Source organism: Hypanus sabinus, chromosome 20 (genome assembly GCF_030144855.1).
Source record: "Hypanus sabinus isolate sHypSab1 chromosome 20, sHypSab1.hap1, whole genome shotgun sequence".
Lineage (NCBI taxonomy): Eukaryota > Metazoa > Chordata > Chondrichthyes > Myliobatiformes > Dasyatidae > Hypanus > Hypanus sabinus.
Genome location: NC_082725.1, coordinates 37,424,296 through 37,442,835, shown reverse-complemented (window position 1 = coordinate 37,442,835; position 18,540 = coordinate 37,424,296). Strand labels below are relative to the sequence as shown.

The following is an 18,540-nucleotide window of genomic DNA, read 5'->3' as shown; positions in this document are numbered from 1 at the left end:
AGAACAGGTTGCTGAAGGCCACCATGAGTGTTTTTAAATTGCATCAATTTTATACTCAATTGTGTTCGAGATGGGATCACTGTTCCTTCCATCAGCTGACCAGAATGGGCATAATGGGAGAAGATGGCTGGGAAGGGGGAAGATACTTCTATAATGCTTCTTCCCTATTATGTTAATCTGAACCAACACATACAAAATACTGGAGGAACTCAGCAGGTCAGGCAGCATTTATGGAAATGAATCAACAGTTGATGTTTCAAGCTGAGACCCTTCTTCAAGACTGGAAATGAAGGGGGAATATGCCAGAATAAAATGGTTGAGGGAGGGGAAAGAGGCTAACTGGAAGGTGATAGGTGAAGCCAGGTGGGTGGGAAAGGTTCAAGGGAAGGAGAGGACACAGGAGAAGTAGTAAAAGGTCATATTGGGGAAATGGAGGAAGGTGGAGGGAAATTTGTTTACCGGAAGGAGAATCTATATTCATGCCATCAGGTTGGAAGCAGCCCAGACGGGATATAAGGTGTTGCTCCCCCTATTCTGAAGGTGACCTCATCTTGGGACAAGAGGAGGCCATGGATTGACATGTGGGAATGGGAATTAAAATGTTTGGCCTGTGGGAAGTCTCACTTGTGGCAGATTGTGCAGAGATGCTCGACAAAGGTGGTCTCACCTATGTAGTGGAGGCCACATAGGGAGCACGGGATGACCTCAGCAGATTCACAGGTGAAGTGTCGCCTCACCTGGAAGGACTGTTTGGGGCCCTGAATGGAGGTGAGGGAGAAGGTGTACGAGCAGGTATAGCACATAGCCCACTTGCAGGGATAAGTGGCTGGAGGGAGATTAGAAGGGAGGGACGAATGGACAAAGAAACTGATCACTGTGCAAAGTAGAGGGTTGGTGTGTAAAGATGTGTTTAGTGGTGGGATCTATGTGTGAATCTGAAGTCCGGTTGTACAAGATCGGACAATTCATGCAGGGCAGGACTGTACAGCAGCAATGAGATAACTAATCAGATTCAGTGATTAACTAAGGCATGGATAATTATCATGTCAAAGGGAAACCTCCCCTTCTGTTTTGTGAAATTGCTGAAGGTATCCCTGAGGGGGCAGATGTAGCCTTCCCAAATCCTCATGAACTCGGCTTTGTCAGAAAGATGGTGGTACTTGTATGGTGAGGAATGTCTGTATCCACTTTCTGGAGTTGTGAGCCTATAATATTCTAATTGTCAAAGTGTCGACTGAGACTTATCATTCTTGTCAGTGGAGAGAAGACCCCACAATGGCTGCTGTCCTTGATGAAAAGGACTGAGAACTAATCATATGCCATAGCACAGTGTGTCTTGTCCGTGTGAATTAAGAAAATGCTGATATGTCTTGTGGTCAGGCAACCTATTTGCTAATTTCCTCAGGTCAGGATAATGTCAGGATAATTCTCAAGAAATGTTATCAGGCATAGGAGAGGTGTATGGAGATTGAAATCCCAGTGCTCGTGGACACACAGACAAAATGTGACAGTACGTGCCATTACCAGAGCACTGACTGTTCCCTAGATCTTGGCACTGGTGAACCTCCCCCACCACTTTTGTTTTGGCAGTCACACCTTTGTGAACCCATCACACCCCGTCTTAAGCACGGTTGAAGGCATGCTCAAGGTGTGTCGCATTATCAAGGAAACCACTGCAGATGGAGCTCAAGTTATTCCACACAAGTTAAAAGGGAGGAGTGTCCAGGCATTAATGGAACCACAACAATGTCTTGAACAAAGACCTTGACATTTCCCATAAAGAAACAGGAGGATTTGAGCTAGGGTATACAATATGTAGGAACCAAACACAAAAGATGTGGTTATGTTACACCATGAACACTATAAATTAAGTCCTAGATGTGAGTGTGAAGGAAAGTTGAGCGGTGGAAGACATTGTCAAACATGAATCCTGAAGATTGATTCCTGGGCATGTGCTGATATCACATCAGCATGTGAAGAGATACAGCAGCCTAGTTTAGCTGGTAGCACTCTGACTCCAGAGATTTGAGCACATTATCCAGTGAGACATTGCGAAGCAGTCAGCTCGTTTGCAATCTACTGTATATTGAACCCATTTGTTGGAACTGCATTAGTTTGGTGCCCCCTAGTGATAAATATGGACAAAACACTGGTTGAGCGAGTTTTTGTTTGGACTAAAGCACATCAGAGAAGGTGGTGTAGGCTATTTGGCTTTGATCCTGTTCCACTGCTCATTAAGCTCATGGTTTAAACCTGTCTTTGCCTTAATATCGCTTCTCCCTCTCTCCCCACATGCTTGAGTTCTTTGTAGCTTGGTTGATTATCGGTGCTTTACACGTATTTGCAGATACCTCCTCCAAAGCTCCAGTCATCAGAAGAAATTTATTCACTTTTCCATCTAAAATGTATGATCCCTTACTTTGCAATATGCCCCTTGGTTTTATAATTACCATTATAGCAATTGTCCTTTCAGCATCCAGACTGTCATTTCCCCAGCAGTGCAAGTACATCGACCTTAAATATGAAGGCCCAAACCATAGACAATAGTTCAGGTGTAATCACACAAGTGCTTTCTAAAGATGCAATAAGGTTCCCTACTTTCATATTCCATACCACTTGAAATAAAGACCAATACTCAATTATTCCTATTTAATTGCTGTATCCACTTTTTTTTTTGTATTTCAGCACTGGGGGCACTGGATCTCCAAGTATCAATATGTTTAAAATGCTGGACATACTCAGCAGTTCAGGCCACATCTATTGGAAGAGCAAGAGCATTAACTTTTCAAGTCAAGGCTACATTGAAGTTTTGTAGTCTTACTCCATTTAAATAATTTTCCGTTGTATTTTTCGAAGGCATAACTCACATTTTCCCCACATAAACTATCTACGTACTATTTGCCCCAATGTAATCCAAATACCTTTGTAGATGTTCTCTTCCTCACAATTTACTAACTTATTTTATTTCATCAGCAGTTTGTTCACCATATACTTGACTGTTGCATCTGAGACATTATATTGTAAATAGTTGAGGTCTCCATATTGTTGGAGGCAGCAGAAGAAGTTACCAATTGTCTAACCAAACCCAAGAAGACCCATTTATCCTGACTTTATTGTGGGTGGCTCAGTAGCATAGTGGTTCACGCAATAAAGGAACCAGCAATCAGGGTTCAATTCCTGCCTCTGTCTGTAAGGAGTCTGTATGTTCTCCCCGTGACTCCTTTTCCTCTGTGTGCCACATTCTAAGGATGTACGTTAAGCTTAGTATGTTATGGGCCTGTTTTGCTGGTGTTGCAAGAATGGCAACACTTGTGGGCTTCTCGTTGCACATCTGCGGACTCTATTGATCGTTAACACAAATGACACATTTCACTGTATGCTTCAATGTACATGTGACAAATAAAGGTAAACTTTAACCAATTCCATCAATATTATTTGTGTGCTGTTATTGGTGTGGTAAAGTTTATATATGATACCTTATCTGCTGTAAATCCATAAAAACTCTATTAATTACCTTTTTTCCACTTCATTAAACCATGTTGACCCTGCTTAATTTTCTTATGGTTTTATGATTTAACTGCCCTATGTTAATCTCATTTATGGTTCCCAACAATTTTCCAATAAGAAGTGTTGAGCTAATGGGCCAATAGTTGCCTGGATTTCAACTCCTTCCTTTATTAGTAACATTACATATGCAGTTTTATCATACTCTTCAGAATACTGATAATTTGGACAGATGACAATCATGTCTGTGGCCATTTTCTTTTGGAGGCATTGGATGCAGGTCTGCAAGGCACATCATTCTCAAGCACTGGTAGTTTTTAGAATCAGGTTTAATATCCCCAGCATACATTTTGTGGCAGCAGTACAATACATAAATGTAGAAAAAATACTGAATTACATTAAGTACCAATCTGTATATCAAACAGTTAAATAAGTAGTGAGGTAGTGTTTATGGATTCAATGTCCATTCAGAAATCAGATGGCAGGGGCAAGAAGCTGTTCCTGAATCGTTGAGTATGTTCCTTCAGGCTTCTGTGCCTCCTTCCTGACAATGAGAAGAGGGCATATCCTGGGTGGTGGGGGTCTGTAAATGATGGACGCCGCCTTTTTGAGGCACCACGCCTTGAAGATATCTTGGATACTACAGAGGCTGGTACCCATGATGGAGCTGACTGATATCACAACTCTGAAACTTCCTTTGATCCTGTGCAATTGCCCTCCCCCACACCACCCCCTGTATCTGACAGTGATGCAGCCAGTCAAAGTGTCCTCCAGGGTATAAGTGTAGGAGTTTTTGAATATTTTAGGCAACATACCAAATCTCCACAAACTCCTAATGAAATATTGCCACTGTTTTGCCTTCTTTATAACCGCTTCAATATGTTGGGACCAGGTTACACCCTCAGAGGTATTAACCCCTAGAAACTTGAAATTGCTCACTCTTTCCACTTCTGATTCCTTTGTGAGCACTGATGTGTGTTCCCTTGTCTTACCCTTTCTGAAATCCCCAATCAGCTCTTTAGTCTTACTGACGTTGAGTACAAGGTTGTTGCCGCTACACCACTCAACTAGCAGGTGTAGCTTGCTCCTGTACACTCTCTTGTCACCATCTGAGATTCTACCCACAATAGTTGTATCAACAACAAGTTTATAGTTGGCATTTGAATTGTGCCTAGCCACACAGTCATGGGTGCAGAGAGAGTAGAGCAGTGAGCTAAAGACACATCCATGATGAGAACCAATGTTCTATTACTGTTATCTGGTGATAGCGATTGCTTCTAGTTTCTAACTCCCTATAGTGCTTCAATTGTCAATTATCGTTGGCAACTTTCAATATCTTCTACCATGGAGACTTCTGTGGAAGAATTTGTAGTAATTATGTCTATAAATTATTTGTATTTATTTATGTTTCTAAGTAGTTTAAACTTATCCTTAGTTCTTCTTAGGTGGAGAGATGTTGCCCCACCCACTCATGCTCAATGGCTTAAAGATATATTTAGACCTTGAAAAAAAATCATTACTCAATTCTCAATTCGGACATAAAATTTCAAAAGGTGTGGGGACCTTTTCTTGAATATTTTCATAACTCCTTTTTAGTTTAAGCTTATTCTTTTCAATCCCTTACTTTCAGCTTTTTTTCTCTCTAAGTTTTATGGTTTCTTTTTGATGGAAATTACATTATAGTTTCAGTAGTAGGCATTATTATTTTTTATTTATATTGACGGTTTTGGGGGGTTGAATGCTCTGATTTTTTTTACTCCATATTGTAATAGTTGGCCTGGAGTTTTTCAGTGGGAGGGAGGGGAGGATACTAACTTTATATGATTTTATTCTGGGTGCTGTTGCCTTATTGTTATGAATTATACAATTGATATGTTTATTTTGCACTGTATTAATCTTCACTTTGCTGTTGTTTTTTTTATGTTTGTAGTTGGTTTTTAGAAAAGCATTAAAAAATTAATTAGAAAAAAGAAATTTTACTATTTTTTTCCATGTTAGTAACTTTAATAGTGTTTGTGTGACGGGTTGGAGATGCATCTCTACCAAAGGAGGTGTAAGGCATTCCTTTCCTCAACTAGCCTGCAGTTCACCCTCGGGCAAGGTGTAGCACTTGCTTAAACACCCCCCTCCCAAAAACACCCAATCAGGGTCACATGAAGCCATGGCAGTAAGTGGTCATGGTCGTGTTCGTATGAGTAGCTGGTGCATAACACAAGTCCTGTTTATGTGACCACTGATGCCAGGCAGACAATCTCTGAAGGTTATAGATAAGGGCTGTGGTCATCTGTCTTGTAAAGCCACAGACCAGAAGAAGGTAATGGCAAACCACTTAAGTAGAAAAGCCTGCCAAGAGCAATCATGATTGCCCATGTAATATGACATGGCACATAACAAACAGCTTTTAGTGAGATCTTAATCTTGTCCGAAACATTCAGAATATTGACAAGTTTGGTTCCTGCGACTGCTTCATTATGAACTATAAAGTTGGCACTTGACTGTAACTGTAGAATGGGAGTATAGTAATTGATAATTGGTTTACAAATGTAATTGGTATTGAGGTGCAATGAAAAGCTTACTTTGCAGGCCATGCCCACAGTTCATTCCATACATAAGTATATTCATGTAGTGCAAAAGGAAAAGTAAAACTGAATGCAGAATTTGGTGTTACAGTCAGAGGGAAAGTGCATGTGGTCAACCAAGGGGCAAGAGCCACATTGAGGTAGTTTTGAGGTGTTCAATGCTTTATCACAGGACGTTAGCTCAACAGCAGTAGAAGCTGTCCTTGACCCAGGTGATATGTGCACTCAAGTTTTTGTATCTTCTACCTGGAGGGGAAGGGAGGAGAAGAGAGTATATCCAGAGTGGGTGGGGACTTTGTGGACTGAGGCATCAAGAAGTGTAAACATTATGGAGGGGAGGTTAACTTTGTGATAACCAGAGTTTCCTGAAATTTCTTCAAAGTTCAAAGTAAATTTATTATTGAAGTGCATATGTCTCCATGTACAACGCTGATTCATTTTCTTCCAGGAATAAATGCCAGAAACACAATAGAATCAATGAAAGACTGCATCCAACAGGACGGACAATCAATCAATTGCAAAAGACGACAAAAAGTGCAAATGAGAAAGAGAATAATTATAATGATAAATAAATAGGCAATAAATAGAGAGAAAATGAGCCGAGTCCTCAAAAGTAAGTCCATCAGTTGTGGGAACAGTTCAGCGAAGGAGTGAGTGAAGTTATCCCCTTTGGTTCAAGAGCCTGATGGAGAACTGGTGATAGCCATTCCTGAACCTTTAGGTGTGGATCATGTGGCTCCTGTACCACCTTCCCAATGGCAGCAGTGAGAAGAGAGCATGGCTTGAATGGTGGAGGTTCCTGATGACTGATGTGCTCAGTGGTGGGGAGGGCCTTACCTGTGAGGTACTAGGGTGTATTCACTACGTACAAACAAGCTGGATGAACTCAGCAGGCCGGGCAACATCCTTTGAAATGAGCAGTCAACGTTTCAGGTTGAGACCCTTCGTCAGGACTGAAGAAGGAGGGGGCAGGAGCCCTATAAAGAAGGTGGAGGGAGGGTAGAAGGTGCCAGATGAAAAACCAATCAGAGGAAAGATCAAGGGGGGGGGGGGGGCGAAGCAGGGAGTGGATAGGTAGGAAAGATGAAGAAGGAATGTAAGGGTATGCCTTCTATTATGGGTAGTAGAAGAAGGCAGAATCATGAGAGAGGTGATGGGCAGCTGGAAGAGGAGGCAGAGTGAAAGTGGGATGGGGGAAGGGAGAGGGACAGAATTACCAGAAGTTGGAGAAGGGTGTATTCACTACTTTTTGTAGGCTTTCCTGTTTAAGGGCATTGGTGTTTCCATGCCAGGCTTGTGGCTTTGGGCATAGCAGTTGCCATACTGAACTGTGATGTATCTGAATATGATACCTTCTGTGGTGCATCTGAAGCTCAGTGGACACATGCCGAATTTCCTTTGCCTCTTCAGGAGTTAGAGATGGTGGGATGCTTACTTGGCCAGAGAGAATACGAGGCTGGTCCAGAACAAGTTATTTCTGTACTTGGAGGTCAGCAAAAGCAGCTTGCCATTTTGCCATATTTTATTGTCCCAGGATTATTCAGCTGTAGACTGAGACTGTAAATTGTGGGACTCTCCTAGGGAAGTAGAGGCAGGCAACCACTGTTAATGATAGGGCTTCCAAGCAGCTACTCAGATCGGAACAAAAGTTTCATAAAGTGCTTTTATTAAAAATTTAATTGATTGCAATTATGTTTTGCTTTACTTTAGGTACTGTACAACGTTTTTGATTCATTTGTTGCAGTTGGAGCAGGGAATATTCAAGGCCTGGACTATTTCAAAGGCATAGGTAGGCAACCTGGGTTGGACAATACATATTAATATCTCTGGTTGTGCACTGTCATCAGGTGTTTTTGTCCAAGTATTAAGTATTTTTCTAGAATGGGACATGAATTTACTTGCAGATGTGATGAAATGTCCTCCAGCTCAGCACTGAAAAGATGTGATTATATCCTTTTGTCCCAACTTTTCTCTAGCCATTGATTACAACCCCCTCTGGCAAAAGTCTGAGACTGATTCAGATTTTTCACAACCTTGGCATTTTGTACAGGCCCAAGGTTAGCTTCTGATATGTATTCACACTGACATTTAAGTCTTATTATGTCTAACACTGCCAGGGCTTCATTCCTTTCTGTATCTAAACTATTTAACTATACTTCTGACTGGACTACTTACCGTTCTGCATTAACATTAGTCTGTTGTCCAAATCCTGTTTTCCCATAGCTGAGGTCCTCATTAATCCAAATTTACTTGAACTTAAAGTTAATTTCCTTGTTTTCAAATTCCCCCATGCTTTCCTACACCCCATCACTATATTTTCCTCCAGTCCTGTAAGCTTTAGAAACGTCTATGTTCCATCAATTATTGCCCTTCACGTGCCTCCAATTTTGAAACTACTTCCACCATTGACTGGTGAGCTTTCAACTGCTGAGATCCAATAGATTAGAACTCTTCCAAAACCCTCATCCCACTCAATTGTCTATTTCCCTTTACGGCATTCTATAAAATCTATTCCTTTTAGGCCATGCTATTGTAGGGTTTTGCGAATATAACCTGCAAGGATCATTTTATGTGCTTAGCAAAAGCTGCAACCCATTACTTCCATGATGAACAACCCAAAACCAGTTGCCTTACATGGATGTCATTGTTAGATACTGTCTCTTAAAGTGAACACAACAACTCAATGACAGTGTTTATGAATTATATAGAACGGTTTCTAGTATGAACAATATATGTCATGTGTCAGGCATTACATTATTACCCTGCATGATCATATTGTCTACTGGGGTTGGGTTGTCAATTCAAATTTAATTCAATTGTTACACTTCAGAAATCCATTGTAATATTTACTATATCAAAAATACTATGTAAATGTAAGATATTATTGTTACTATTTTCTATCTCTCCACTTCTGTTGGATGTTTCATTATTGCATCTTTATTCACAGTTTGACCATATTGAAGCCAGTGTGGGGTTTTAAATGGTGTTTTCTTTATCCCTTCCCATTTCCTCTATTCCCTTAGTTTCTTTCTTCGTTGTAAGTTTGGGTGGAACTGCCATCGGTGTCATCTTTGCATTCCTGTTGTCCCTGGTAACCAGATTCACCAAGCACGTAAGAGTGATTGAACCAGGATTCGTCTTTGTGATCTCATATCTCTCCTACCTCACTGCCGAGATGCTTTCTCTTTCTGCCATTTTAGCGTAAGTAAAAGCTGTTCATTTCTGGTTGTACTGTTCCCAGGCCTACTGGTTATTGGCAGATGCAGAGTAGATACAGCTGTGTCCGTTGTACAGCTTAGAGAGGCCCAGTAGTGGATGATATCTGAAACATGGTTGCAGAAGGTGGTTGAGACAGATAAAATTATGCCACAAGAGGCACTTAGACAGACTTTTGAAAAGGCAAAGCATAGCAAGATGCAGGCTTAATGTGGGCAAATGGAATTATTGTAGATGGATGTAATGGTCAGAATGAACTTGGTGGACTAATAGGCCTAGTACTGTGCTTTACAAATCTGATTCTGTAATAGAATGGGAAACAAGGAGTCTCTTTTAAGAAGGCGGAAGCTAGAAGATACCAGATACGGTTTCTGCTTTGAGATCAGCTAGCTTAGTATTGAATATTTCAGTTTGACATGAATGAAAGGCACTTATCCCATTCCCCTACTCGAGTCCCTTTAACCTTTCCTCTGGGGAAACTTGGCAGGCACATACCACCAGCAGTTGGGATTGATCGCTGGAGCTGTAAGACCGCAGCACTACCTGTGGTGCTTTTCCCCACTCTGACCATTAACTTCTTCTCACCTGCCTATTACCTACCCCTGGGCCCCTCCTCCTCCTTTTCCCTCTGGTCCACTCTCCTCTCCTATCAGATTCTCCCTTCCCCAGCCCTTGACCTTTCTGACCCACCTGGTTTCACCTATCACCTTCCAGCTAGCCTCTTTCTCTCCCCCTCTCCCCCCCCCCCCCACCCGATCTTTTTTTTTATTCTGGCATCTTCCTCTCTCTCCACCCCCCCTGATCTTTTCAGTCCTGAAGACAGGATTTGGCCAGAATGCCAACTGTTTATTCTTTTCCATAGATGCTGCACAATCTGCTGAGTTCTGCAGTATTTTGTGTGATTTGCTATAGAAGAATTTTTATCTGATTACTGATAAATTCTTTGAAGATTTTGAGAGGTCAATGGAAAGATGTTTCTGTTTGTGGGGAAAGTTAGTGTGCTAGATGTTGCTGTTTAAAAATAAGGGGTCACCATTAAAATAGATCAGGCAAAATCTGTATGTCTCTTGGAAGTTACTTTCTCAAAGGGCAGTTGGAAACAAATATTTGAGTATATTTAAGGCAGAGGAAGTTGGATTCTTGATGAGGAAGGGGATGAAAAATTACTGATGGTAAACAAAAATGTGAGATCCTGCTTATAATTAGATTAGCATGGTGTAGTGGCATAGACGAGAGGAAATGAAAAACCTTCTCCAGATTACCTGCAGTGATGGTTACTTGAGTCACAGGAGATCACTTATTAAAAGTGGTCTAGTGTACATGCCTGCTCCTCTCCATCCGTCATTAGTTCAGAACATGTTATTAAAATTTTGGAAATGAATAGACACTTGTGTTCCATCAATTATTGCCCTTTGTACATCTCCAACTTTACAGCTGCATCTACCATTGACTGGCAAGCATTGAACTACTGAGATTCAATAGGTTAGAACTTTTCCAAAACCATTTTGCCACTCTATTTGTCTTTTTCCCTTTAGGACATTCTATAAAATCTATCCTTTTTTGGCCATGTTATTGTAGATTCTTTAAATAAACCCTGTGAAAGTTATATGCTTAAGTCTTTACTTCCATTACGAACAAAAAACGAGACACCTTAAACTGATGTCATTCTGTTAGACACCATCTTTCAAAGTGGAGGAACAGTGAAGGATTTTCTGTGGGTGAATTAAGACTGAAGATGAATAGGTACTCTACTGTTCTGCACTGCCAAATTAATTGTCTTTCGAGGTTTCTCAGTTACCTTTTATTTTTTTCTCCCCCAAAAAAAGACTTTCAATTAACATTGCTGAAGTTTATGTTCTGTGAGCTGGTGAACTTGAATGCATACATGATATGATGAAGTGATGGAGCATGACTAGTTTTGTTCAGCTTTGCTTTGCTATAGGAGTCATCTTGCAAGCGTCCGGGTTCCTTTCTCTAGCTGACCAGCATTCTCCTAGTAGGAGTGTGGGAGCAGGGGATGTTTACTAGTTCATTGAGATTCATGATTGCACCCTGGAGTCTCAGCTACAGCAGGTTGATGGTTCAGATCAGCCAGACAGGAGACAAAGTGATGATGGTTTGCGGCATTGGAAGGGTGGGGGAATGGAAAATGAAACGCCCCTGTACATTTTATTCTATGTATTGTTGTCAGTTTTGCTTCAGCTCTCCTCACCTTAACTTCTGACTTTTCTATCAGAATCACATTCTGTGGCATTTGCTGTCAGAAGTACGTGAAGGCCAACCTCTGCGAGCAATCCATCACCACAGTCAGATACACAATGAAAATGCTGGCGAGCGGTGCAGAGACCATCATCTTCATGTTTCTGGGAATCTCTGCCGTCAACGCTGACATATGGAAATGGAACACTGCCTTTATACTGCTCACGCTGGTCTTCATCTCTGTTTACAGAGTCATTGGTGAGTGCTGAACAGCCAAGGTATAGGCACAGACAAACATATAGAGTGCAGGAACAGATCCCTTAGCTAATCAAGTCCATGCTGTCCATCAAACTGTCCATTTGTATTAATCCCATATTATTATCTCTACTTTCTTATTGACTTTAGCCACACCTCCTGTTTCTACCCTGCATTATAAATGGTGCAATTTAGAGTAACATACTAACATAATTAACATACTAACCCACGCGTTTGAGACTTGGAAGGAAACCCATACATTCAAACTGAGAACGTACAAACTCCATACAGCTTGTATCCAAGAACAGAATCAAAGCTGGGTCACAAGAGCTAAGGCCACATTTTCACAGGCTGTGCTACTGACAAAGGCTGTTGCTTTACTTGAATGTCCTTGTTTTAATTGACCACCTCTTACTGGAAAACGATTGCTGAAGTTGGGAAGAATCAGTTTTTATTTAAGGCCTTTGACAAGGTTCCGCATGGAAGGTTCAATCTTTAGGTGTTAATATTGAAGTAGTAAAATGGATTCAACAGTGGCTGGATGGAAGATGCCAGAGAGTAGCGGTGGATAACTTCGTCAGGTTGGAGGCCGGTGACCAGTGGTGTGCCTCAGGGATCTGTACTGGGTCCAATGTTGTTTGTCATATACATTAATGATCTGGATGATGTGGTGGTAAATTGGATTAGTAAGTATGCTGATGATACGAAGGTAGGTGGCGTTGTAGCTTGCAGAGAGATTTAGGCCAGTTCGAAGAGTGAGCTGAAAGATGGAGTTTAAAGCTGTTAAGTGTGAGGTGCTACATTTTCGTAGGACTAGTCAAAATAGGACATACATGGTAAATGGTAGGGCATTGAGGAATGCAGTAGAACAGAGTGATCTAGGAATAATGGTGCATAGTTCCCTGAAGGTGGAATCTCATGTGGATAGGGTGGTGAAGAAAGCTTTTGGTATGCCGGCCTTTATAAATCAGAACATTGAGTATAGGAGTTGGGATGTAATGTTAAAATTGTACAAGGCATTGGTAAGGCCAAATTTGGAGTATTGTGTACAGTTCTGGTCGCTGAATTATAGGAAAGATGTCAACAAAATAGAGAGAGTACAGAGGAGATTTACTAGAATGTTACCTGGGTTTCAGCACCTAAGTTACAGGGAAAGGTTGAACAAGTTAGGTCTTTATTATTTGGAGCGTATAAGGTTGAGGGGGGCTTGATAGAGGTATTTAAAATTATGAGGGGGGTAGATAGAGTTGACATTGATAGATAGGCTTTTTCCATTAAGAGTAGGGGAGATTCAAACAAGAGGACATGAGTTGAGAGTTAGGGGGTAAAAGTTTAAGGGTAACACGAGGGGGAATTTCTTTACTCAGAGAGTGGTAGCTGTGTGGAACGAGCTTCCAGTAGAAGTGGTAGAGGCAGGTTCGATATTGTCATTTGAAATAAAATTGGATAGGTATATGGACAGGAAAGGAGTGGAGGGTTATGTGCTGAGTGCAGGTCGGTGGGACTAGGTGAGAGTAAGCATTTGGCACCGACTAGAAGGGCCGAAATGGCCTGTTTCCGTGCTGTAATTGTTGTTTGGTTATAAGTATCCCTGCTCGATTTTTGAACACCTGAACTTTTCCTTTTGCATGTGGAGCGGAATGTGAATCAAACCACTTGCTTTGTTACGAAGGAAACATCTTGTTTTGGCAGCACCTCTATAGGGAAGGAGAGTTAATACTTTGGCAGGATAATCTTATATTTGTGATGTGGTGGACTGTCCCGCTATCTGCCCAGACCCCTTGTCCAGGTTTGCAGTTAGCTAACAGGTTAATGGTACAGAAATTGTCAGATGCCATAAAAGGTGTGTGGTGTGATTATTATGTGTCATGCCAATATATTTTGAATTTAGACTTTCCACAGTAAGCGTTAGTAACACCCAAGGTCTTAAATAGCTGTAACATTTCCTTTCAGTGCTGCCAAACATTTGCAGTAAAGTACGGTGTCTGTAACACCAAATGGATTAGGGATGGAGGGGCTGGGAGTGAGTGAGGGAGGTCTTGCAATCAGAGGGGGTGGGTGGGCACATCTCTTTCTCGACTGAGAGGTTGGAGGAGATGTGGATGCAGTTGCAGACACTAAGCAGCCTGATTATGAGGCAGCAATAGAGCTCGGGATTTGTCTGGTTGTGTAGGGAGGTGAGTGGAGATCATCAAGGTGCTGGAAGGGTTGGGGCCAGGGTAAGATCAGTGCCTCAATTAACTGTAATCTACTGTATAGAAGGGTGAGAGAAAGCTCGATAAAATAATTGGGAAATCTCAACAGGGTGGCTACAGAAAGGATGTCTTCTCCTTAGGAGAATATTGAACTCAACCACTGTTTTAAAAATCGGGGATTTTCATTAGTCATAACCACTTAAGAAAGAGACTTAAATTTTGTAGGAACTGGGATAGATTGAAGTGTTGAGCATTGATAGATGGGAATAGATTAGAATTATGGAGTGCTCTGTAACTGGGGTGTGTTTGTGTGTGATGGTGGATGTCACCTGCATCATTGGACAGAGAGAAAATGTGAAGGAGCTATCTGGATTGATGGAATGCTATTCAGGGGAGCATTCTTCTGGTGAAGAAATTGAAGAAGCATTAAAATTGATTTCAAAATGCTGTTCATTTGTCCTTTTATCATTTGTAAAGTACAATCTTGTAAAATATTAAGAGATCCTTGGTGGGCAACTTTGTACAGTGAACATATTATGCTAACTTGGATGTGGTATGTTTTTATTTTTAAATACCAGTAGATTAAATAAAGTATTTTTCTTTGTTTCTACCTGTTTTAGGTGTTGTAGTTCAGACCTGGATTTTGAACCATTTCCGTGTGGTGCAGTTGGAGATCATAGATCAGGTGGTGATGTCATACGGGGGACTACGTGGAGCTGTGGCATTTGCTCTGGTAGCATTGCTGAATGAAAACAACGTTCAAGAGAAATCTCTATTTGTCAGTACAACTATCATTGTGGTGTATTTTACAGTCATCCTCCAGGTAACTATCAACTCTTTTGAGTGCAAGACTTCTGAAGTAACAGAGTCAATATGATGTAAAGCTGTCTTGAATGAAATTTTAAGCTGAGCCCCTGTCTACTATTTCAAGTAGATATGAAAAATCCGAGGAGATATTTTGCCTTTGTGCTGGCAAATGCACAAAGCGGGCCACTTTATTAGGTACTTCCTGTATCCTAACAAAGTGGCCACTGAGTGTATGTTCGAGGTCCTCTACTGCTGTTGCCCATCCACTTCAAGGTTCGATGTGTTGTGTGTTCAGAGACACTGTTCTGTCCACCACTGTTGTTGCCTTTCCGTCAGCTTGAAGCAGTCTGGCCATTCTCTTCTGACCTCTCTCATTAACAAGACTCTGGATGTTTTTGTTTGTGGTTTTTTTTGCACCATTCTCAGTAAACTCTAGAGAGTGTTGTGAATAAATTTCCCAGGAGACCAGCAGTTCCTGAAATACTCAAGCCACCCCATCTGGCACCAACAGTCAAAGTCAATAGGATCACATTTCTCCCCTCTTCTGATGCTTGGTCTGAAGAACAATGGAACCCCTTGACTGTGTCTGTGTGCTTTTATGAATTGAGGTGCTTTCACATGATTGGCTGATTAGTTATTTGCATTAACGAGCTAGTGTACCTAATAAAGTGGCTTCTGTGTGTGTGTATATTATGACATTTCCTTAATTACAAAATGTTTTCTTTTGTGAGTTCTTGCTCTGTACAAACAAATAATTCAATTTCTTAAATTATTATTTTTACTTCCATTTAAAGTGCTTTAAAACATCTAGTTGTGAAAGGGACAATTCAAATGTAGCTAATACAGAAAACGGAAGAATATTAATGTACAAGGACACATCATATCCTGAACTGGATGTTAAATAGAAGCGACCTTTACAATTTCACTTTTGCATTATGGCATTGATTTTCAATTGAATTTCAAGAACTCAGTCCACCTGAAATCGAGTACAAGCTGACTTGTACTCGATTTAGTTTCTGATGTTCTGCTGTACAAGTTGGATCTGGCTGAGTTTAAGCACAATAATAGAGGGCCTTTTGTTATGTACATAATACTATTCAGTATTATCATGGTAAGCAATGCTCAAGAGTTGTTTAGCATCTTAAACTTGGCACAACTTTGAGTAAAGTCAGTCTGCTAGTGGGTGCAGTTCCAGAAAAGGGGCTCAGAATTAACTTGCCCCAGTGCTGCAGTTATCACCTTTTGTTTATTCCTTGGCTCTGATCCAGCACACACACAACTTTTAATACTTGTGGGTGCTGGAAAAGAATCATGGATTAAGAAAAAGTGGTAACTGCGGCATTGGTGAGAAATTGATCAGCCCTTGCCATTCATTTGGATGTGTAGAAAGAGGCAACAACCATTTGCATTTATACATCACCTTTAATGACAAAAGCTTCTCAAAATGGTTCACGTTCTTGTAACCAAAGAAAATTCGACATCCAGATTTTAGGGCAGATGACAAAAATCTTGGTCAGCTGAAAGCACAAGAACCATTGATGGAATGATTGAAAGTTGGAATTTTCAAAATAACCGAATTGGAGAACAAGAGATTTAGAATATAGACATTGAGCAGCACGGAACAGGAACAATGGCCCACAATGTTGTGCTGAATCAATTAAATTAGCAATCAAATGGCCAACTAAACTAATCCCCTCTGCCTGTAAAGTGTCCATGTTCTTCCAAAATGCTGGAGGATCTGTGCAGGTTAGGCTACATTTGTGGAAATGAATAAACAGTGGATGTTTCGGGCCAAGAGCCTTCGTCAAGACTGGAAAGGAAGGGGGAAGAAGCCAGAATGAGAAAGTGAGGGGTGGAAAAGGAGTACAGGCTAGAAAGTGATGAAACCAGATGGGTAGGGGTTGAAGTGATAGGCGGAAAAAGTAAAGGGCAGGAAAAGAAGGGATCTGATGGGGAGAGTGGACCACAAGAGAAAGGGAAGGAAGACAGGCAACCAATGGTAAGAGGGGGGCCTGAGTAGGGAAGTAAAGAAGGGGAGGGGGTGAAATCTATGTTCATGCCATCAGGTTGGAGGCTACTCAAATAGAATATGAGATGTTGCTCCTCCAACCTGAGAGAGTAGTCTGATTGTGGCTGTAGAAGTGGCCATGAACTGACATGTTGGAATGGAAGTGGGGATTGGAATTAACATGACTGGCCACCAGGAAATCCTGCTTGTGGCTGATGGAATGAAGGTGCTCGACAAAATGGTCCCCCAGCCTACGGGTCTCACTAATTTAGAGGAGGCCACATCGGGAGCACTAGGTACAGTAACCAACCCCAACAGATTTGCAGGTGAAGTGTTGCCTCAGCTGGAAGGACTGTTTGTGGCCCTGATTAGAGGTGGAGGAGGAGGTGAATGGGCAATTTGTCTGCTTGCAAGGGTATGTGCCAGGAGGGAGATCAGCAGGGATGGATGAATTAAAAAGAGGGAGTGATCCCTGCAGAAAGCGGAGAGTGATGGTGGTCAGGAGGTAAAGATGTGTTTAGTGGTAGGATCTGTTGCAGATGACAGAAGTTGTAGAGAATGATGCGCTGGATGCGGAGGCTCATGGGATGGTAGGTAATATGATAGATTTCAAATAATGATGAGGGGTGACAACTTAAAGACAGTAAATCTGAATCAATAGGGAGTTGTATGTGTTGGGTAAATACAGCCATTTTATGTTATTCTTTACTTGCCTCTGGATCGATTGAAGTGAAACCAGGCATTTTTGGTCAAGTCCAGGTGATTGACAATGTTGAGGCATTGGAGATAAATCGTGTGATCAACATAATCAAAAGCTGCGGAGAGACCCATGCAAAGGATGCTATTTGGCTTTTTGATTTGTACCATTTTAATGAGATCAAACATAGTTCTGAGGAAAAGCAGGATAATTGAATGTGAAAGCAGTACCGTTTCCTTTGTCGTTGTTGACAGACAGACATACTTTATTGATCCTAAGGGAAATTGGGTTTCGTTACAGCTGCACCAACCAAGAATAGTGAAGAAATATAGCAATAGAAAATAATAAATAATTAAATAATAAGTCAATCATGCCAAGTGGAAATAAGTCCAGGACCAGCCTATTGGCACAGGGGTGTCTGGCACTCCGAGGGAGGAGTTGTAATGTTTGATGGCCACAGGTAGGAATGACTTCCTACGACACTCAGTGTTACATCTCGGTGGAATGAGTCTCTGGCTGAATGTACTCCTGTGCTTAACCAGTACATTATGGAGTGGATGGGAGTCATTGTCCAAGATGGCATACAACTTGGACAGCATCCTCTTTTCAGACACCACTGTCAGAGAGTCCAGTTCCACCCCCACAACATCACCAGCCTTATGAATCACAGCAACAGCAGGGTTTGATGCATTTCTTACCAATTTTGCTGTTACTATTTTTCCTTGATTTTCTTGATTCTTTCCTAGCACACACTCCTCAGTGCACAATGTGACGACTGCTGGAGAGAGGAACAATCTGAGTTTTCTGAACGAATTGAAATTGTTGCCTGTAACCGTGACGTGGAGATGAATGGTTTCAGTGGGGATGAATGAGTCCTATGCTGACATCTGATCCGGGGGATAAATTATATTCACATCAGAAATGTTGCAATGCTGCTCAGTGATGAAAACAAACTGATGGCGATATTTTGCAGGGTCTGACAATCAAACCTTTGGTGAAGTGGCTGAAAGTAAAGAGGAGTGAGCAGAAAGATCCTTTACTCAATGAGAAGCTCCACGGAAGAGTAAGTCATATCTCTCA

At 41.4% G+C, this 18,540-nt stretch overlaps 1 protein-coding gene across 2 annotated transcripts in view; it reads left to right on the top strand.

Annotated features, from left to right (window-relative positions):
* The window catches only part of LOC132378423 (sodium/hydrogen exchanger 3), a 112,317-nt gene that overhangs the window by 68,997 nt on the left and 24,780 nt on the right, over positions 1–18,540 (top strand). For both annotated transcript variants that reach the window (XM_059945324.1, XM_059945325.1), the window contains exons 4-8: positions 7,794–7,872; positions 9,107–9,284; positions 11,536–11,756; positions 14,569–14,771; positions 18,434–18,523. In XM_059945324.1, the coding sequence (XP_059801307.1) occupies positions 7,794–7,872; positions 9,107–9,284; positions 11,536–11,756; positions 14,569–14,771; positions 18,434–18,523 (771 nt within the window). The remainder of the gene's footprint in view (positions 1–7,793; positions 7,873–9,106; positions 9,285–11,535; positions 11,757–14,568; positions 14,772–18,433; positions 18,524–18,540) is intronic.